General features: G+C 44.4%; 4 protein-coding genes; 3 read left to right on the plus strand and 1 right to left on the minus strand.

Annotated features, from left to right (window-relative positions):
• Nucleotides 1-9,918: 9,918 nt before the first annotated feature.
• GSTUM_00010271001 (uncharacterized protein) lies at nucleotides 9,919-11,236 on the plus strand (the record flags this gene model as incomplete). Its single annotated transcript, XM_002841180.1, has 3 exons — nucleotides 9,919-10,045; nucleotides 10,109-10,368; nucleotides 10,448-11,236. 3 exons carry the CDS (start codon nucleotides 9,919-9,921, stop codon nucleotides 11,234-11,236), a joined length of 1,176 nt encoding a protein of 391 aa, XP_002841226.1.
• Nucleotides 11,237-12,274: 1,038 nt separating this feature from the next.
• GSTUM_00010272001 (uncharacterized protein) lies at nucleotides 12,275-15,810 on the plus strand (the record flags this gene model as incomplete). XM_002841181.2 has 12 exons in its annotated part: nucleotides 12,275-12,351; nucleotides 12,422-12,611; nucleotides 12,676-12,741; nucleotides 12,807-13,842; nucleotides 13,933-14,259; nucleotides 14,362-14,375; nucleotides 14,505-14,711; nucleotides 14,780-14,914; nucleotides 14,964-15,105; nucleotides 15,159-15,323; nucleotides 15,395-15,600; nucleotides 15,667-15,810. The coding sequence occupies 12 exons, from the start codon at nucleotides 12,275-12,277 to the stop codon at nucleotides 15,703-15,705; spliced, it is 2,604 nt and encodes an 867-aa protein (XP_002841227.1). The 3' UTR covers nucleotides 15,706-15,810.
• Nucleotides 15,811-18,824: 3,014 nt separating this feature from the next.
• On the minus strand, nucleotides 18,825-21,019 carry GSTUM_00010273001 (uncharacterized protein). XM_002841182.2 has 4 exons: nucleotides 20,731-21,019; nucleotides 20,108-20,628; nucleotides 19,706-20,031; nucleotides 18,825-19,649 (listed from the first exon to the last, which is right to left on the minus strand). Exons 1-4 carry the CDS (start codon nucleotides 20,751-20,753, stop codon nucleotides 19,425-19,427), a joined length of 1,095 nt encoding a protein of 364 aa, XP_002841228.1. The 5' UTR covers nucleotides 20,754-21,019; the 3' UTR covers nucleotides 18,825-19,424.
• A 426-nt stretch (nucleotides 21,020-21,445) lies between these two features.
• Nucleotides 21,446-21,456, plus strand: part of GSTUM_00010274001 (uncharacterized protein) — a gene marked incomplete at both ends in the record, with an annotated part of 969 nt that continues 958 nt past the window's right edge. Inside the window, one exon of the mRNA XM_002841183.1 lies at nucleotides 21,446-21,456. This exon is cut by the window's right edge and continues 432 nt beyond it. Coding sequence (XP_002841229.1) covers nucleotides 21,446-21,456 — 11 coding nt within the window.

A 21,456-nucleotide genomic window follows, 5' to 3' on the forward strand; every position in this document is an offset into this window, starting at 1 on the left:
ACTCTAGCAAAGAAGCCTTTCTTTAAATCTCCAATCGACCCTGAATCCAGTAGCGAATCAGACATGGCTAGTACAGGAGGAGGGCCCTCTGGAGGAGGAAAATCTCGGGCTAGGCTTAAAGAAGAGGAGGTACCTGCAGTATTTGAACCTCTTAAGTTTAAACTCCACCTCCCAGCGAAGTTGACAGGAGAAGGAAAAGACCTCAAACCTGAAGCCTTTGACTGATGGGCGACGGAACTCACACACTATCTCCTCCTGCAAGGAAAGATGTGGAAGATCCTACAACCGGAGTATACATTGGATCACTCTGCGAAGGAAAGGCAACCGATATATACCACTAATGCTATAAGAATTACGGCGAAAATGTAAGATTAAGAGGATCTACAGTCCTCAATTACCTGAAAGGCCAATTCCAATCCTCTATTACCAACGACCTCTTATACAACAAATTCAACCAGCTCCAGCAAGTTAATAGAACGCTTGTTAAGAGGATTACAGATGTAGCTACGGATCTATTGATGTATAAGGACCAAATGAAGAAAGGAAGCATTTCCAACTACATCTTTAAGTGACGATTCGATGATACTATACATCCCACCCTCTGATGAGAGGTAGAACCACTCGAGGAAGACGACGACGATATTGTAATAATAATTGCAAGAGCTGAATGAAAGGGCGCCATCCTCTATGAGATCAAGGCATACAAGACACAGACATCCTCTAGCAGGAATAGCCAACCACGACACAAACCATCCAGCAACTCTGAAGATGATACCCCACAGGTTTTCAAGAAGAAAACCAAATCCTCCAAAGAATTGAGACGGCAGAAAGGAGAATGTTTTGAATGTGGAAAAACAAGACACATGGCAAAGAACTGCTCTACAAAGAAAGGGAAAGAAAAGGCGATTAAACAAGAAGCATCGGCCAACAATATTGAGAATGATAGTGATGATACCCAATCCAGCAAATATGAGGAGATCCATATCGGATATATCGATGTGGAGTGCAAAAGTGTCCGACCTCCGGCTACATTTAAAGCACACCGCCGTGGAAGGTACTATTCTGATCAATGGCAAGAAGGCTCGAGTGCTATTTAACACTGGCGCGATCAGAAGAGACATGATCAGTAATGCCTTTGTCTCTGTCCATGGACTTCCAACTCAAGACATTAACTAACCAATACTAGTCAATATGACAGTGAAGGGGTCACGATCAACAAGCCATAAAACCTGTAGCGCAACTATTCGACTTGGTTCTGCCATCCTACCTCCCCAGGAGATGCTAGTTAGGAATCTAGCCAAGTACGATGCCCTTATAGGAATGCCATTCCTGAACCACCATAAAGCTATAATCAGATGTGGGGACTTAACCATTGATTTCCCAGATCAGAAGGTCAGAGTTTCTTGCAAGCCAACAAGCAGAGAGTACCGAGCTGCAGTTTGTAAAGCAATGGCCTAATACCTATTGAATGAATATTCTGAGGTTTTCTCTGATCAGATTCCCGAAAAACTACCACATATGAGAGAAGTGAACCACTACATCCGCCTCCAAGACCCCTCTAATCTTAAGAACCAACCCACCTACTCTATCCCTGACGTATACAAAGCCCACTATATGACTGGATCAAGCAATAACAAAGAAGAGGAGTCATCTACCGAGTAGAAGCCCCAGGTGCCACTCCTATGTTTGTTCAACCCAAAGCAGATGGCAAAAGAATCCACTCCTTGGTCGACCATAAACTATGGAATGAAAACACGGTTATGGACAGTTCCGCTATCCCAAACTAAACCCAAATCCTGAAAGCAGTTGGATGAGCTAGATTCTGAAGCAAGATTGACCTAAGTAATGACTACTTCTAAACAAGGCTCAATCCGGAATCCGAACGCTACAACAGTTTCAAAACACTCTTTGGAAATTTCATTAGTCGAGTTATGTTGCAAGGTGATAGGAACGCGCCCGCCACCTTTATGCGAATTATAGAAAACCTCCTAAGCGAATACCTCCACCATTTTGTCTGTGTTTACATTGATGATATTCTCATCTTCTCAAATACCAAAATAGAACATGCCTACCATATAGGCTTGGTTTGTACCAAACTAAGGGAAGCTAAGTTCTATACTAGCAGAAACAAATCAATCGTGTTTGCGGATAAACTCAATATCTTAGAACATGTTATAGATGATGAAGGAATACATGCAGCCCCCCGAAAGATATCCCGTTTGATAGAATAGACAACACCCTGAAATCAGAAGGAACTCATCCAGTTCTTAGGATTAGTCAACTATATCTCCCAGTTCCTACCACACCATACCATTGTGACAGCACCGCTCACAGACCTTACCAGAAATGCAGAATTTGTCCGGACCCACACTCATGACCAAGCCCTTACCAACATCAAGGAATTGATTGAAAACGCCAAAGTTATACAACCTATCAACTACAGCAAACCAGAAGTGATAGGGCTAATTACTGATGCATCAGATATAGGAGTTGGAGCATGGGTTAGACAAGGGGCCTCCCATAAAACAGCAAGACCGGCAGCATTACACAGTAGGAATTTCACTAATTCACAAATGAACTATGGAACGACGGACAAGGAAGTCCTTGCTATGATTGATGCTCTTACCGCTTTCAACCACATTCTGATAGGCAATACCTTTACCATTGTCACCAACCATCAACCCCTTACTAACCTTTAAATGGAAATGGTTCCTGGAAGGAGAAGAACACGATGGATAAGAGAGATCAGCAAATACGATGCAAAAATCATCTATACCCCTGGAAGAACAAAGTATTTAGCTGATGCTCTCTCCCACCTATATGAGAATCAAGAACTCACAGACCCTCCTCTTGTTCATGACCACACAAGACAAAGTGAAGACAGCCCTGAAAACACCTCCTATGAACAAGAACCATCGATGGCTACCGCCAGCGCTGCCGCTCCCTCCAATCCTTTCTCTTACACCATATACAGAGCTGCCGGAACAGAACGAGGAAGGGATATTGATAACAAGTGGAAAGATGATTGCACCCTCCGCAGCACCCCTCCTTACAAGCTTGAACAAAGCAGACTCTACTGGTCCCACTGTTACCTTGATACCTGCCCATTTCACCAGACTGAAATTAAATTTGGCAACAGATACCAGTGACTGTATTATATGTCTTCTGACGATTCCAAAAACACCTCCATTGACACCGTAGAAGGAGCAGAAGAGATAATCGATGAAGATGGATCGACCCAACCTCCCATTACCTTTAATCCTGTCCCAATACAACTGTAAAGTCTCGAAGAACTCAAACAAGTAGCTGCCTACGTGGATGCAATATCCTACCTACACCCTCAGCAGTCAGCTCTGCCATCCTCTTCCCCCATACCCGACTCATGACCACTGCATGGTAGACCCTTACGAGTATACAACAATGAAACCATTATTTTTGTCATGCCTCCCACAATTCCTGAGCATTGCTGACAGCTCTATGAAATCTTTGAAGAAGAGGAAGCCTATATTAAACCGACAAGAGGATCCCTAATTGAGGATGAACGAGATGTTAGATCAACTATAGAAGAATTAACCTCCTCTTTCCGAAGCCAAATGATAGTAGGATATCGCCATGACTTGATCTACTTCAAAGCTATGGATAGCTCCAGATATGGAGACCACACCCTCTACAACATATCCACCAGAATGGTCTATACCAGCAGCCATTATGGTGAATATTGCCTATACATCTCGAAAGGCCATATGTTCAATAGAATGACTATTAGGGAATATGTCATCACCGAAATCCACAATAAAGGACAACATAGTGCGGACTGCAACCTCCAATATGCCTGAGAATATGTTTATTGGCTTGAAATGCGAAAGGATTTCTGCAATTTCATCAAACAATGTAAACTCTACTAGGCAAATAAGAAGCGAACACAACTACCTGAACTCAAAGTGCAGACCCTCCAAATACCATGTGAAATATTCGAATCCTATGCATCATTTTGGCAGGCCCATTCAACAAGTCCAGAGGATATGATACCGTCTTGGTAACTGTGGTTCGATTTTTTGGATACACATAGCTCATACCAATGAAGGTTACCGATTCCTCCAAAGACACCTGGAATAACCTCCAACGATACCTATTTGCCCCCCATGGGTACTCCTTATCTATTGTCAGTGATGCTGATCCCCATTTCACCGCCAGATTCTGGAAGCAAACCTTGACCTCCCTTGGAATCAACCATATTATGGCTGCTCCTGGATATCATGAGACTAAGGTTCAAGCAGAACAAAAAATCCGCGACGTCAAGACTGGAATTAGGAACATGATCAATGAATGGCAAACCAACTGGGAACCAGCCCTCGTTGAACTGGCCGCATATATCAATGCCTGATTTTCAGACACCTTGGGAATCTCTCCATACAAGGCAATCTTCAGCCTTCAATACCTTCTCCTACCTACAACTCTATTTAAGAACTTCTCATTCCCTGCCTCCGATGATCACCTAAACCGCCATCAAGCAATTCGGAATGATGCCTTCTAAGTTGTTATAGCTGCCCGATTCCGAAGCACCACTACTGCTCAGAAGCGACAATGCAAACATGTCCCTATTCTACCAGGTGATATGCTCATAGTACATGGCAACATGTTCATTACCAAGGTTGGAGGCAGCAAGAAATTACAACCCCGATGGCAAGGACCTTTCAAGACCTTATATTTTGACAAGCATACAGAAAACTACACACTCCAGATGGATGGATACAGGTACCGCAGCAAATATTGCAGTCTTCCATGCCTCTGCTGTCAAACGATTCCACCTAAATGACGACTCCAAGTTCCCTGGAAGAATCTATTCTCGACCTGCACCTATCATCATCAATAAGAAAGAAGAATTGGAAGTTGAAGAAATCAGAGACCACTGCCTCTGGCATGGAAATGATCAGTTCCTAGTCAAATGGAAAGGATATCCAATGAGCGAAAACAGCTGGGAACCACTAGAAGGACTAGAGCAGGCTATGAATATGGTGAACAAATTGTGGAAAGACAACATACTAAATGAATTCCTCCCTCCAACGATTGATTACATCACAAAGTGCTGGACACTAATGATGCCTGAGATGGAGCGATGGCAGATGGAACTCGAAGTAAGAGATGGGTTTTGGGCACCATACTTTGAGTCAGAATTTGAAAGCAGTGATGAGGAAAATCAAGCTATGGAGCAGGCCCTCGACAAGTTTATCAGATCACCATCCACCATCCGAATACCTTAACAATGTTAAACTATGTGGAACTCAAGGTGAGGCTGCGACAACAGATTGTTGGAATGTTGTTGAACCGCGATGTTATCCAACTTGAAGACTACTTTGAAATCCTCTAGATAGATTACTGTCCTGATTGCGACAACGCTTGGGTTGATGTACAGCATGAATCTGGTATTCGTGACTACTGTGATTTACATTTCTTTGAGTCTAAATGTTTTCTTAGGATTTCTTCTTGTCCCTGGTATGACGCTTATAATGAAGAACTGAAGGCGGAAATTGAAGCCTTTGATTTCTCAAACTCCACTTTTGACGATTATTAGGTTTTGTTTGTTTAAACAGTTGTTTTGTTTTAGGGAATGTAACCGGTACGGGTACACGGTTATTGGTTTTGTTTTATGTTTTGTTTTAAGTATCGCTTTGATACTTAAGTAGTTTTACCAAAAGCATATCGATTAATATCTTTGATTAGTTTCGTTCATGCTAGACATAAACAGATTTGTGTATTTAAAGACCGCCAGTTTCTACGATAGAAAAGGCAGACTTTGACAGAAAGTATTTCAATATACATGGTTGAATGGTTACTTCTTTGTTCCTCAGTACACCTCTGAAGCCTCCTTTAGTTCTCAGCTCTCGCCTCCTCTCTAGATCAGCAGGCCACCAGCCTGCTATCGTATCCACTACCGATAAAGTGATTAGCACCTTGTAAACACGTTACAATGGCAGTAAGAGGGTCATGATCAACAAGCCATAAAACATGTAGCGCAACTATTCGACTTGGTTCTGCCATCCTACCTCCCAAGAAGATGCTAGTTAAAAATCTAGCCAAATACGATGCCCTGATAGGAATGCCATTCCTGAACGGCCACAAAGCTATAATCAGATGTGGGAACTCAACCATCAATTTCCCAGATCAGAAGGTTAGAGTTTCTTGCAAGCCAACAAGCGGAGATTACCAAGCCACTGTCTGTGAAGCAACTGCGCAACGCCTATTGGATGAGTACTCTGATATTTTCCCTGATCAGATTCCCGAAGAACTACTGCCTATGAGGGAAGTAATCCACCACATCTGCCTTCAAGACCCCTCTAATCTTAAGCACCAACCTACCTACTCTATTCCTGATGTATACAAAAACCCACTATGTGACTGGATCAACCAACAACAAAGAAGAAAAGTCATCTGCCGAGCAGAAGCCCCAGATGTCGCTACTATGTTTGTTCAACTCAAAGCAGATGGCAAAAGAATCCGCCCCTTGGTTGACCTCAAATTACAGAATAAAAATACACTTATGGACAGCTCCGCTATCCCAAACCAAACCCAAATCCTGAATGTCGTCAGACAGGCTTGATTGCGAGGCAAGATTGACCTAAGCGATGCATATTTCCAAACAAGATTAGATCCGGAATCTGAACGCTACAACAGTTTCAAAACACACTTCGGAAGTTTCATTAGCCGAGTTATTTTGCAAGGTGATATGAATGCACCCGCCACCTTTATGTGAATTATGGAAAACCTCCTAAGTGAATACCTCCACCATTTTATCGGTGTTTACATTGATGATATTCTCATCTTCTCGAACTCCAAAACAGAACATGCCTACTATGTAGGTTTGGTTTGTACCAAAATAAGGGAAGCTAGGTTCTACGCTAGCAAAAACAAATCAATCCTTTTTGCCAATAAGCTCGATATCCTTAGACATGTGATAGATGATGAAGGAATACACGTAACCCCTGGAAAGATATCCTGTTTAACAGAATAGACAATATCCCGAAATCAAAAGAAACACCTGCGATTCTTAGGACTAGTCAACTATATCTCCCAGTTCCTACCACACCACACCACTGTGACAGCACCACTCACAGACCTTACCGGCAATGCAGAATTTGTCCGGACCCACACTCATGACCAAGCCCTTACCGACATCAAGGAATTGATTAAAAACGCCAATATTATATGACCTATCAACTATAGTAAACCAGACCTAATATGGCTAATTACTGATGCATCGGACATTCGAGTTGGAGCATAGGTTGGACCAGGAGCCTCTCATGAAATGGCAAGACCAGCGGCATTACACAGCAGGAAGTTCACTAATTCACAAATAAACTATGGAATGATGGACAAGGAAGCCCTTGCTGTGATTGATTCTCTTGCCGCTCTCAACCACATTCTGATGGGCAATACCTTCACCATTATTACTGACCACCAACCTCTCACTAATCTTAAGACAGAAAAGGTACGTGGAAGGAGAAGAACAAGATGGATTGGCGAGATCGGCAAATACGATGCAAAAATCATCTATACCACTGGAAGAACAAAGTATTTAGCTGATGCTCTCTCCCGCCTATATGAGAATCAAGAACTCACAGACACTCCTCTTGTTCATGACCACACAAGACAAAGCAAAGACAGCCCTGACAACACCTCCTCTGAACAAGAACCATCGATGGCTACCGCCAGCTCTGCCACTTCCTCCAATCCTTTCTCTTATACTATATTTTCAGAGCTGCCAGAACAGAACGAGTAAAGGACATTGATAACAAGTAGAAAGATGATTACACCCTCCGCAGCACCCCTCCTCACAAGCTTGAACAAAGCAGACTCTACTGGTCCTACTGTTACCTCGATACCTGCCCCTTTCACCAGACTGAAATTAAATTCCGGAACAGATACCAGCGACCATACTATATGTCTGCTGATGATTCCAAAAACACCAGTTTTGACACTGTAGAAGGAGCAGAAGAGGTAATGAATAATGATGATAAAGAATCAATCTTTGAAGCTGAGAGAGTAGACATCTTTCAGAAGTGGAGCGTTGGCCCCCAGTGTATCCTGACAACCTCCTGTGTCGGCGATGCTGTCACGAACGTGGCTTAGCAAGGAAAGGGTTTTCACGTGACACATGGTTATGAGTCACAGGTATGTTATTGTTTCACGCATATGACCTATTTGGGTTATATGATTTGTTATGTGTGGGATTTGTGATGCTTTCGCACATGGCTCAAGTATGAGTTATGGGACATGCGCCTGACGAGTATGCCTCACGAGTGTGCCTTACGGGTAAACCTTGCGCATATGATTTATGTTTCGCACATGACCTCATTATGATGTCATGGGTTTCGTGCATATGACTCAGTCGAGTCATATGACTTGTTTATTGCGTTATGATTGGTTTATGAGTTTTGCACATGACCTCGCTACGAGGTCATGGGTTTTGAGCATGTGATCACTTTGGTCATATGACTAGTTTGTTATGATTTAGTTTCGCACATGTGACCACTTTAGGTCACATGACTAAAGGCGGGAAGAACACTATATAAGGAGGCCGATGCGGCAGAGGAAGATAGGCTCTTCACGCTTTGTTCTAAGTACTTTTCCTACTTATTACTTTAACGAATATAAAACACCTTTACGATCTTTATCTTTATTACATCGTTATCATTACGCCAAAGAAGGCACTTTACGAAGAAGAGTTAGAGAAAGCTTACGATAGGCTTTCCCGGTAGAAGACAAGGGTCTTGTACTATCGTTAACGTAGGCAGAGGCCTAGAGCTATCGTAAGACAAAGGAAGAAGAAGACAGGAAGAGAAGTATCGTTTCCCGTCGCCAAGCATTAACTATCCAGAGAGGGATCATTACAGATGCTTTCTATTGATTTCATATTGAAAAAGCCGATATTATTTGACGCGTATTCCGAAAGGTTGGATTGTCACTTCCTATTGATGGAAGTTGTGTTTCAGAATTAGATATTAAGAGATTTTCAGGTATACAGATTGGGAATTGGCAGGAGGAGCCTGAGTTTACCAATGAGATTGACTCTATTTCAGAGATTCATGATAACAATCAGAGTATCGAATTTGTAGATAGTACAGAACCCTTATAACCTAATGTATATTTTAATTTACCATTCTATCTTAGCTATTCTAGTACAACAAGCAATTGGAAATATCAAACAAGAGTCCCATTCGATGGTTGGTATTGTTTCTGTCTTCTGTGCTGCTTGTTGTTGAAAATTTAAGACATGCTATTTTCGTCATCACGGATCACTAACTCCAATTAGTTAGGCCTGATCCAGACTAACTGCTTTCAGCTTCCACTGCAGATCACAGCGATACCGAATCGAAAGGGATTTTACGGTACTCGAGCACGAAAGTAGGCCGCCCATCCGAATTCATCACCCTCTTCCCTACGTCAATCCGGCAAAGAATTTCTACTCTATGATTCTCCGAAGAGCGGTTTATTTCCTTTTTCCTTTCTTCCCCGGAAAGCGCATTGGTTACACATCTGATACCAATAACCAAGTGAAGGAGGAAAAAGGAAAAAAAATTGTGTTGTGTTGGGGGTCCTTTCGGTTATCCTACGTGGTTGGGGTTGTCTCAAAGGAAACCTCGATCCAGACTCCGATATTTCCACTCGGGGCTAAAGGGGATACCGTATTGTGATGGTGTTGAATAGACTACGGTGTTTGGTTTGTTGGGAATGTTACTTACCAGAGCTGTCGCTGATTTGACCGAGACCGGATCGTAAGGCTACGGTATTGTACGAGCACCGGTACTTGTAGACACTCCTGAGTGAATTGCTTTTGTGGATGACGAAGCGTCCAAGGGTCTGGGTGCCTTCTTCAACTGCAACTCCTCACCTTTCAGACCCTCAAAATCTCATAGCGATATGTTACTGGGTCAAGTCTCATGGCTCGATATACTCGTTTTCGTGGTATTCCTTACATGGCGATTATTGCGCGATGTGGGGATCTACGGAACTGTCATTTGCGCGATTCAAGCACTCCCATTTCTATGTAAGTTGACACGAGCTGGGGTTTGAACAAACACAGAGAGATCTAAGTTAATTTCTATCTTAGGTTGGAGAATGCCAACTGATATAATAAAGGAGCGCTATCTCACAAAACATAATCGACAATCTGCATTTACACGACGGAGCACACTCTTCCAAGCACTTGTCGTAGCTTGCATGAGGTATGGCTTTACATACGTGCCCACTAGAATCGGTCGTGTATTCTTCACGAAAGGAGTTGCTCTGCCATTCCTGAGATTTAGAATGTTCAGGCATGGCTACATTTGGCACCTCAGACACAGGCCATTATGGAGGGAAATCAACTTGGTGGGTCATTCCAGTGATCTCGGATCTCGAAAAAATAAATAAAAATAAACCGGCTGTTGATATCTTGCTCTCTTACTAGAATAAAGGTGCCATGAAGGGTATTTGGATAGTGGAGGATGATATCAAGAAGCCGGATGTGGTGGTTTATTACTGCCACGGTGGAGGCTTCGCTATGGGAACGTGCTACTTCTACCTCGAATTCCTCATTTCGTGGGTTTCGATTTTGAAGGAATCTGGCTTCTCTAACCCTGCGATATTCGCCGTGGAATACACGCTTGTTCCGGACAAAAGGTACCCGGTTCAGCTTCAGGAGATAATTTCTGGATATAACCATGTCCTCTCTATCACAGGCGACCCCGGGAAAGTTGTCGTTAGTGGGGATAGTGCGGGAGGTGCCCTCATACTCAGCCTATTACTTCACGTGGGGAACAGGTGTCCTCAGAAGAAGCCTTCTTTCGCTGCGCTTATTTCCCCATGGACGCACATAGTGTCAAAGCTGAACCGAGACGCACCCTCAGACTTTCTCTCGGTATCCCGGTTGCATGAGTATGGGCGATTATACGCTGGTTCTGAGAAACTATGGAATCCGATGGTTTCGCCTGGCTTTTGCATGGATATTTCGTGGTGGAGAAAGGCAATGCCGGTACGGGGGGTTCACTTTTACTTCGGTTCAGAGGAGATATTTTATGAGAGCATAAAAGCTTTAGCCAAGAGGCTTAGTGGGGTCGGGAGCGTTGTCTGCCGCGAGGATGAGAATTTACATGCATGGCCTTTTGCTGTTTTGTTCCTTGGAGCTCATGAAAAGGAACGGGGCAGAGGCTTGCGGAGGATTTCAAGTGACATTGCGGGGACTTTATTGCACACGTGATGCATATGTTTGGGGCTTCTCACCGTATGATACTTCTCTCCCGTTCTAAGGGCGTAGGACCTTGGTAGTTGGGGGGGGGTTTTATTTGATTTTTATATTAAATTTGCAAGCTTCACAAAGCGTGGGTTGGACTTAGAATATCGAAGTGTATAATGGATCGGGAAGGGTCACGGTGCCGTTGTCATTTTTTGAAAATTTTTTTATCACGCTTTACCGTTGAAAAATCTGGTCTCTCGATTCGCAGGATCGTACGAGATGTTCTTGCTCATGTAATAGGTACTAGTACAAGTGCCATGGGTGAAGTCTTCGCACACACCAAAGTGGCTTACCAGCAAAAAAATGTTAAAAATTGGTGAGGTCACAAAGTAGTGTGTGCGAAGACTTCACCCATGGCACTCGTACTGTATATACGCATACCGCAGATTAAAAACTTCATTAACCGCATGCCGTAAGTATTATATCCCACATGCTTAACCGGCACACTGTCTTGTCCTAGGAGCCAGAGGTATCCTTATGGATTCTTGAAGTTGCACTGTACCCATCGTGCATACCTGCATGAATTTTTTGTGTAGATAAAATGCCAGCACAACAGGTACTGTACAGTACTCGTACAATAGTACACTGTAGGGGACGGTGGGTTTCTCGGTAATTAATTACAGTAATTCGGCTGCATCCGATTCTCCCTCTCCGGGCATCGAATACTTTATCTTACTGTAAGAACACCGGCGGTTCTTGGAACTCCCTAAGCCGCCACTTAGTGTGCTCACCCTCAGGAGAAACCAACGATTCGGGGGTGACACAGCATCACCACCCCTCGCTCCGATTTTCTTACAATAATGTTCAACTCTATCATCGGTCCTTACAAATATACTTAGGATCGCCTGTTCCCGAGTTATTGACTGCTCCCGCTTCTCACTTCAGCTTCTTTCTCCACATCTCCCCCGGTGTCTGCTAGCGAGCTCCTAGGAGGTGTCCCGACAGCTATTCTGAACGAACCTTTTCGCATATCTCTTGAACGGAGACCCTAGGGCAAGGAAAATGTCACAATTGCTCTACAGATGGATCACTTCCGAGCACTTCAGTGACGACCCCTTTCTTGCTGTGGCATATCTCGCGTATGAAGCAATCCCCTGGAACTTTTGTCATATGAACCTTCCTCCACTGACAAGAGAGCACGGGTCACAGCCGGTACGCCAAACAGATAGGAGTCCACCACTTTCTCTGTACAAAACTTCGAGAGTTCAGCTATCCGGAGATTGAATTCTTCCTACCGCAACTATGTCATTTACTCGTAAGCATAGAGGACACGGAGTCTGTGGCTTTGGAGGAATTCATTTTCGAACTGTGTGAACGATCAGCGCATGGAGCTCTCTTGGTATAGCTTTCTCCCCCCCGTGAATCTTCTGGGTGGTGCATAGGTATCTAATGGATACCTACAGATATTCTGGCTTTTCCAAACACATCTTCATGACCTTTCCGGGAATCCACAGTCGAACGCTTTTAAGGTATGGAAGCACAGAAGCATGAGAAAGGAGCCCGCGCAGAGCCGCCTAACATTGTCATGTTGTAGATATGCAGGCGCATTTACAACAAGGTACAGCATATCGTTTTTGGTGGAGAGGAGATCAGGAAACGAGAACGGTTAAAAGAAAATGTCCTTCCGGTTACTCTGTTAGCCAGCCTGATCCTCGGGAGTGTCGCCGCGCCCATACTACCAAGGTTCGCAGGTCCTCTCGCTGTAGCCCAGGCACGGAAACATAGGAATCCCCCCGGCTCGATATCAGAGGTTCCGAGACTCGCTAGGAGCAAGACTGTTGCCTCTAGAACTAACTCCCGGCCCAAAAAAGAACGAGTGCCGCGAAGCCAGAGTTCGGAGGGTGTCGAGGGGTCTTCCAAGCCGGCCTCACGCCCCAAATCACCGAACCCTCAGCAAGCTAATGCAGGCCCCTCAAAAGCTGAAGCTCGGTCGTTTTCGTTGTCCAGGAGGCCGTCAAAGTCTGGGAGTTTGGATGTTCCCCATATACCCCAAAGCTCTTCCTCGCTACCGGACCTCCGGATGCAACGAAGTGCAACGGTCACCGAATCGAGATCCGGGACAAATCGTCGTCGGGTAGGGAAGGATAGGCCACTAACGCCTTCACTTTTGTCAACCTCGCAGAAGGTTCACATGCTTAGGGCCAATTACTTCAGGAACGAGACGCAATTCTTGTCTGCATTGGAGGATATATCTAACAGGCTGGTTTTGGTACCTAAGCCTGCGCGATTAAGTGCTCTACGTGCGGAACTTGCTTTGCTGAACAATGACTTGCCTTCAGAGGTTGATATTCCGGTGATTTGCCCGGCAACTGTGATTGAGGGTGGCACGACGACTGGACACCATCGAGTGGTCAGGATCAACCCGGCCGAAGCTACTGTCTTAAACAGTGCAGAAAGAGTTCCCTATCTGCTGATGATAGAGGTACTGCGGGACGACTTTGACTTTGATCCTGAAAAAGAGGAGAACCAGAGACTATTGGGAGTACTATTATCTGAGGGTGGAGGAAAGAAGAGGATATTTGATTTGACCGATCCCCCTCCTGGTCATTATCGGGGGAGTAACAGTGAGGGTGAATCTGATAGCGTTTTCGAGCCATCTAAAGGTGATATTGGAACGTCATCGATAATAGACGACCCATACGACTTTGTTACCCCTCGAGCCAGCAGCTCCGACCAATCCATCGCTTCCACGGTAGCCCCATCGCATCTGCCCCGACTCTCTAGTGGTGCAACAACTTTATCAACGGCATCATCAATAGTAACTCCTCGGTCTTCTGAGCTTTCCTCGTCAAGCCGCACTGGAAGCCCTGCGCCGGGGAAGAAGTCAGCTTCCTACTCTCTCGCCCGATCAGGCGGTGAGCAGCCTGACTTGTCGGCTCTTGCGACACATATGCGAACTGCCGCCCAAATGCTGGCCCAGCTAGATGCCAGCAGTTCCAAAACGCCGAAGAATGAGGTGGCAGCTATTAAGGCTAAAATTATTGCCAGTATGCAAACCCTGGAGGAGCAGAGCTTCTTTTTCGAGGCAACTGCACCTCTCTCAACATTTGATACTATTATGGCGAATACCGCAGCTCCTCTGACCACAGAAAATGTGGAAGAAGTAGAGGACACAACTGCCAATCTGAATGCTGGTGCTGGTGCTGCCCGTATGGAGAACGATCAGAAAACTTCAGGTGTCGAGCGCAAAGCAGACAGAGATGATCCTAGCGCAGCAACCTTTGGAGAGGAGTGGAGCGCAAAGCGGGAGCGAATCCGGAAATCTTCTCCATATGGTTGGTGTAAGAATTGGGATCTATTAAGCGTAATTGTGAAGACAGGTGCCGACCTGAGGCAAGAGGCATTCGCATGCCAACTTATTCACGTATGTGGCAAAATTTGGGAGAAGGCCGATGTGCCTGTATGGATAAAAAGAATGCGAATTCTTGTTACCGGAGAGGTAGGTTTGCCCGAATACACACATATTTACGACTCTTCCCATGTTCATCTCGTGTTGACTCTCGGCAGTCGTCGGGGTTAATTGAGACCATTACAAACGGAACTTCTCTTCACTCCCTGAAACGGAGTCTCACCATAGCATCCATAACCTCTATGAAGAACCCTCGGGGGCGAATTGCGTCTCTTAAGGACCATTTCGTGAAAGTAGGTTGTGCTCTGCAGACGTTGTTCGGCATCGACTAATTCTCGAAAGACATTTGGCGAACCTGAGTCAGATACGTATAAAACAGCAGTAGGCGCATTCACACAGTCACTGGCAGCGTACAGCATAATATGCTATATTCTGCAGTTGAAGGATCGACATAATGGTAATGTCTTAATAGACAATCAGGGCCGTAAGTCGGATACTCCCCACATACCCACGCGGGATGCTTAAACCCAATCGCAGACATCATTCACATCGACTTCGGTTTCATGCTGTCCAATTCCCCTGGCTCCGTAGGCTTCGAGTCTGCTCCGTTCAAGCTCACCCAGGAGTATGTCGATGTCCTCGGTGGTGCCCAGTCGGCTGAATTCGCCAAATTCAGAGCATTGTGCAAGCAGGCTTTTCAAGGTAACTCCCAGACCCCCCCCCCCCGCGCACCAACACAAGGGCTGCCCAGTCTAATAGACTTTTTCATCTAGCCCTGCGGAAGTCGGCAGACAACATCGTCCTCCTTGTCGAGCTGATGGGCAAAGAATCCCGAATGCCCTGCTTCGCTTCCGGCGCAGAGTACGCGACAAACCACCTGCGGCAAAGGTTCCAGTTACAACTCAGTGAAGCTGAGGCGGAAACCTTCGTCGATGATGTCTTGATACAAAAGTCCCTAGGAAGTTATTTTACGCGGATGGTATCACCTCTCCCTCCTCTCCCATTACCCTTCCCCCTAGGAAGCCAGCGCTAACACAACGAACAGTACGATCAATTCCAATACCTCACCCAGGGTATCTATTGAAGCGGGTAATTTTGCTACTCTTGTATTCGAAGGAAGCTCCGTAGAAAGACACTTCAGGGTGCGCACGGAGGGGAGAGTAAAAAAATAGGAATGAAAATAGAAATATATCTTTAATGTATTCTGAGTGTTTCCTTTGCTCCCGTATAGGATAGGATATTGGTAGGTGGATGTGAAGGGGGTGAAGGGGGGGTGTTTATGTTATGCAGTGAGACCGGGGGGATGTGGCGTTCTAGAGTTTTGGCGTGGTCGGGTGCGAGGCGAAAGAGGGCGGTGAGGAAGGATGGGAGGGGAGGTACGAGTAGACAACGGCTGTATAGTATGATATATACGGTGTATACCGTAGTCCATAATGCAAAACGAAGCGATAGAAGACACCAATCGGTATTTGCTTATTATGTATGATACGATACAACTTATCTCAAAAGTTTGGCCTGATAACCCGTCTAATCGGATCTCTTTCGCCCTTCAGTCCTAACACCTTGGGCCCGGCAATAATGAGGTATTCCCGGAAGGAATCAAGATAGGAAGGGGAAAGTATGACAGGCAAAAACAGAATCTCAGCTAACAACCTCCGGCTTGGTCGAAGGTAAACGTGCCCAACATTGAAGCGGGACGTCACGAGGAAGCGGAACCGGGCAAGTCAATTACTAAAGTAGTAATGACTCTATCAGCCCTCAACCAGATTGGACAAGGATAAAGAAAAATGGAATAAGTGCATAGGAAGTATGAGAAGGTGGCCGTGAATTGATTAGGTTAGATTATTTAGATCATAAAGCTAGCTACTAATGCTGTACATGGGTAAGGGGAAGGGGTTACTTGCTTACCAGATACTACTACTTCTCCCAAGACTCCGACAGACCTTTCGAGAAGTACTATCCGAGTACGAGAGCCTACAGAAACGCATAGGAAATTAGGAGTAAATAACCACAAGGATAGTAATACAGAAAATAGAAGATATTGTAGGTGACAGATATCTCAGGTTTAATAATTGGGAATATCTGGAATCAATAGTCACAGTCATGTTCAAATTTGTAAGGAGCAAAGAGTAGATCAATTTTCCATTCCCCCACCATACCAGTAGTATCTCTAACTACCCATCTAATACACAATTGCCTTAAAGTCCCCATTCCAAATATACTTTCCACCAGCATAGTCCTTCCACCTACAAGCAGCAACAATCTGCCTTGCTGCCCAACCCAAAGTGTCACAAGTAACATAGTTCCAGAATTTACCACAAACGGCAATCTGTGCAGTCCCAACACTCATACTTGTTGTACAGTGTGATCCACCAGGGTTGGTTTGAATACACAACCTTGCTCCAAGTTCTTCAAGGCGTCTTGCACCCTCCAGGACATCCCAGACTTTAGGGGAACCATCGGTAGTATCACAGTCAACATAATTTGCCATTGGTTTATCAGTAGAGGAGATAACAATAGAAGTTCCATTTTCAAGACGGTGGTATACATTGGCATCAAGTTCAGTAGGAGGTTGAACTTGAAATTTGCCAGTGAAATGCTCAGTTGATGTGGAATCAACATTAGTCTCATCTGGAATAGCCAGGGGGGTTGCAAGAACTTGGGCGACAATCAGAAAGGTAGTAAGAAGGACTGAAACTGTAAGACAAGTAGGAAAAAACATTGTAAATGTTTGAGAGAATTTATTGAAGGATTTAAAGTAAAGAGGTTTTTGCCTTAACAGGAAGAGCAGAATTTGATGTAGGTGGTATGTATTGGATCAGTGTTGAAAAAGAAAGAAATAAAAGAGCATGAGAGGATATTTATAGACAAGATGAACTAAGTCAGGCCATACCTTTAATAACCCTAATAACACATTCTATATATATATATATATTTGTATAATTATAATAATCTATAATTATACTATATTTAGATGTAATTTTTAGTTTAAATTATAGTATATTGTTTATATACTATAGGTATTGTTTGGTAATCCACAGTAACAGCTTTGAACTAGATTTCCAGATTTGAGCAAGGCCCTATTTGGCACACAAGAAAAATGCCATTTTTCTGACTTAAATGGTATTTTTTCATCATATATTTATAAATAAAGAGGGGTGTGTTTGGTGCGCAAATTAAAACAGAGTATTTTCATAATGAATTTTTATAGATTTATTTTGGGGTTGAGAGTATAATATTAGAGATAAGAGTTTAGAAAAAATTTTGGTTTAGCATTTACTACCTAGATACATACTATGTAATACTATAATAATATTATGATAAAATAAAGATTGACTGAATTCTCTTAAACAAGGCCTCTCTATTGACTTTATCAATTTGACTTTCCCCAGAACTGCCCCTTTTTTAAAATCTATTTCCCCAATCAACTATTTTCAAAATAGAGCACAAAGGTAATGACATGAGGATGAATGGTAAGAGGTTGTTGGAGTTTGTAATAGCAATTGTAGAGGAGGTTGAAGCTCGGTTTGATAAGAAAGCTACCAATATCTATCAAGATCTGCTAATTTTGTGTGTTGACAATTAGTTACCTCTGACTAAAGACAGTCACAATACTAGTTTTTCAAGCCCTAAAATAATTGTAAAAGGCTTGCCAAACACTAATATTTATGAAAAATGGCATTTTTTTATAATAGGATATATGCTACGTTCAGGAAAAATAGCATTTTTTTATATGATTGCGCGCCAAACAGGGCCTAATTTTTTATTTACCTTCTCTTACTTTAACCTCTTTGTCTCAGGTTAAATTTTTCAGGTTCTTATAATACATTTCTGAAATATAATAAGTTATAAACTTATTTTAGGATATATGCCATTTACAACTTTTATCCTGATACATTTATATTGTAACCAGCTGAACAGAGCCTAAAAATTGGTAATATTACCTGTCTTTCTTTACCCAATTTTTTATTTGAATTTCTCTTCTCTTATATTGCATTATCTAATATCATACTAGTTCTAAGTTTAATAAATTATAAAATTAAAATTAAAATTAACCTATCATAACTGCAACCTAATCTAAACATGCCCTAATTCTTTGTTGCAAGCACCAGTTTCCAAGGTGTCCCCAATGCAACAGTCAAGGTGTTGTGTACAGACTGCCGGAACCATACTCAATGTTTCTTACAACAATATATTTAAGTATTTATACAATGAAGTCGTCATTAGTTCCGAGGGTATTTTTAAATACAAATACAAAAAAAAAAAACAGCTCTTGGATAAAAGGTTTTGATTGTCAAAACTAATACTGAAAAAGTAGCATACCAAATAGGGCTTCAGTTTCCTCGTTTTTTTCTCTCCCTTCCTCCAATAAAAACAAAATTAAAGTATGAAAAAGATAAAAGTATTAGCGAGTTCGCATGTATCATATCATAAAATACAAAATACTCCTCTAGCAGTTATCATATCAGTAGTTCTATTTTTTTTTTCCAGCAAGATCGAAGTCGAGTCAACGCGAGTGACGCCCCGTGAGCCGTTGCAGAGCGAAGAAAAAAATTCATTCAGGAAATTACTACTCCGACTCCGAACCCCCTACTCAACCGTCCATCCTTGGCCCATTCGTGATCAACCCCGTAGCCCAAATACCCACAAGGGCCAGCGATAACACAAAAAAAGTGAAAATATGGCAAAGGGTAATTATGAGAAGGTGAGGAAAAAGTTAAGTTCACACATAAAATATTGTACCGCGCCGCCCTGGCCTCTCCCCCTTATGGCCCGATATAGGACCTAATATGCTTAGAGGAACTAGAACCTCCGGCTAAGGCGGCGGCGGTGGCGAAGAATACGATGGCTGGGCGGATCATCTTTCATCGGGATCCTAGGGGGCCTGGGCGCGTTCGGGTCTGGGGGTGGTTTAGGGATCGAGCTGCGCTTGGGCTTTATAGCTAATATGATGATGAAGCCGATTATGAGGATTATTAATAGGAGTATTATTTTCCGCTTTGTGGTTCTTCGTTGGTAGGTCGAGGCCTATAGCCATTAGTATCTCCTCTCCGCAGTGATTTGCAAAGGATGGTGGAGCATACAACAGTCATCTCCTTATCCGCGGCCTTAACGTGCACACTCATTTGCTCGACATTGTAGTCTATGCGGTCGAGCATGGTGCCCTGGTCTATGACCATGGTTTGCAGCTCTTTGAAGATGTCGGCGAGCTCGATGATGCCCTTCGCGATATCGGTTATTTCCCGCTCGCGCTGCATTATGGAGGCATCGTTGGAGGTTAGTGTTGCGCTTTGCTGCAGGGCGGATTGACTGAAGGAGATGTCGGCCGTTGGGTCGGAGTCTTGATAGAAGGGGTTTGGAGATCCGGTCCGGTCGAGGGGGGTGGCCATACCGCTGAGACCGCGGAGCTCTATCGTCCTTTCGTTAGCATGGGATAACTTGGTCAAACCCCCCCGAAGCGGAGGTTCGAATTGGGGGTATGGTACTCTTTAGATATGCCGACTGTTTCTTCCTAAAAGAGGTGCTGGCCTCTTGAACCTTCGTCGCAAGGCTGATTTGGATATTCCTGCCCATGGTTTCCTCCCCTTTCGAGCCCCCCTCCCCACCAATCATCCCCTCGATCCTCCGGATCTTCTTCTGGCACTTATGGAACCCGTTCGTGATCTCTCCCGTCAACCTCTCGATCTCCCCCTCCTCTGCCGACCTGTTATCGTCGAACCCTGGGAGCACATGCTTCGAGTGTAACTTGTCCAGCTTCGAAGACTTCCGCGAAATGTCTGCTAGCAGTTCGCTCACCTCGTCGGACACGTCCGCCCACCGGGGCGGGAGCAGGTCCATCTCTATTACCGCATCGCCGTTGCTGCTAAAGTTGTCGTCTGCATCGCCGCCGAGGCCACTACCGGAGGAGATTAAGCCTCGGCGTTCTTCGTCCGCGTGGAAGGCGCTGGAAGCGAAGCGGGGGCGTTTTGCGGGGCGGTGGGAGTAGGATTGGCGATAGGAGATGTAGCTGAAGTGGCGGTGTCAGTTAGTTTGTCAGTTCGAGGGTTAGTTTGGGTTGATTGGTTGGAGGGAAGAGGGATGGAAGGGAACAGAAAAGGAAGCAACGCACAGGTTTGTTCTATCTCGCCACATTAGCGATTGAGGAAGCGGTTGTTTTTAGGATGCGCCGGTAGGGGGGCCAAGTGTGAGTGTGGTTCCGTTCGATAGAGCTCTTTAGGGGGGGGAGGGGGGGGTTGTTGTATGTGCGTTCGTAAACGCCTATAGATGCTATCGACAGAAACTAGGTTAAAGTATCGTGCAGTTGCCTGTGATGGTGGTCATAGGAACGATGGGGGGATTAATGTTTCAGCGGCGCGGGAGCGGCTGTGCTTGCTGGGAATAATTCTGCTGCCTGTGAGGTGAGGCTGCAGGAGCGAGTCGGAAGGGCTGGTTTCTTAATAGATGAGAGCCTCAGTCACACTTTATTCGCAGGGCAACACCTGCTGTCCTGTACTGTACCGGCACAGCACGGGGTAACAGTCAGGTACGGTATCGTATGATGGTTGATTGTTGGTGCAATACTAGCATAGTACCACAGGTGGCATTACAATAACTCTGTTTGGACTTGTTCATACGTGATAAATCGGAACCCCATCTGGAATCCAGCCTGTAACGCGTAAATAGTCGCCTTTGTCACCAAGACACTCTTACCGTGACAAATGTGACGCCGGTCTCTGGTACTGCGAGGAGGCAGCAAAGCAGTGGTGATACAAGACTACTACGGTGCGGCGATAATGTGTGTGATATGGTGCATCACAAGGTGGCTTCGGTTCTCCGGTAGGTTGATGCCTTCGTT

Source organism: Tuber melanosporum (assembly GCF_000151645.1).
Source record: "Tuber melanosporum whole genome shotgun sequence assembly, scaffold_68, strain Mel28".
NCBI lineage: Eukaryota > Fungi > Ascomycota > Pezizomycetes > Pezizales > Tuberaceae > Tuber > Tuber melanosporum.

Bases quoted from the DNA above. Each gene is read 5' to 3' on its own strand.
- GSTUM_00010273001 (XM_002841182.2), bottom strand. From the start codon at position 20,753: ATGTGGCGAGATAGAACAAACCT. The intron at 20,629-20,730 runs GTGCGTTGCTTC...CCGCCACTTCAG, and splicing joins TGGCGAGATAGAACAAACCT to CTACATCTCCTATCGCCAAT. The intron at 20,032-20,107 runs GTACCATACCCC...AAAGGACGATAG, and splicing joins ACAGTCGGCATATCTAAAGA to AGCTCCGCGGTCTCAGCGGT.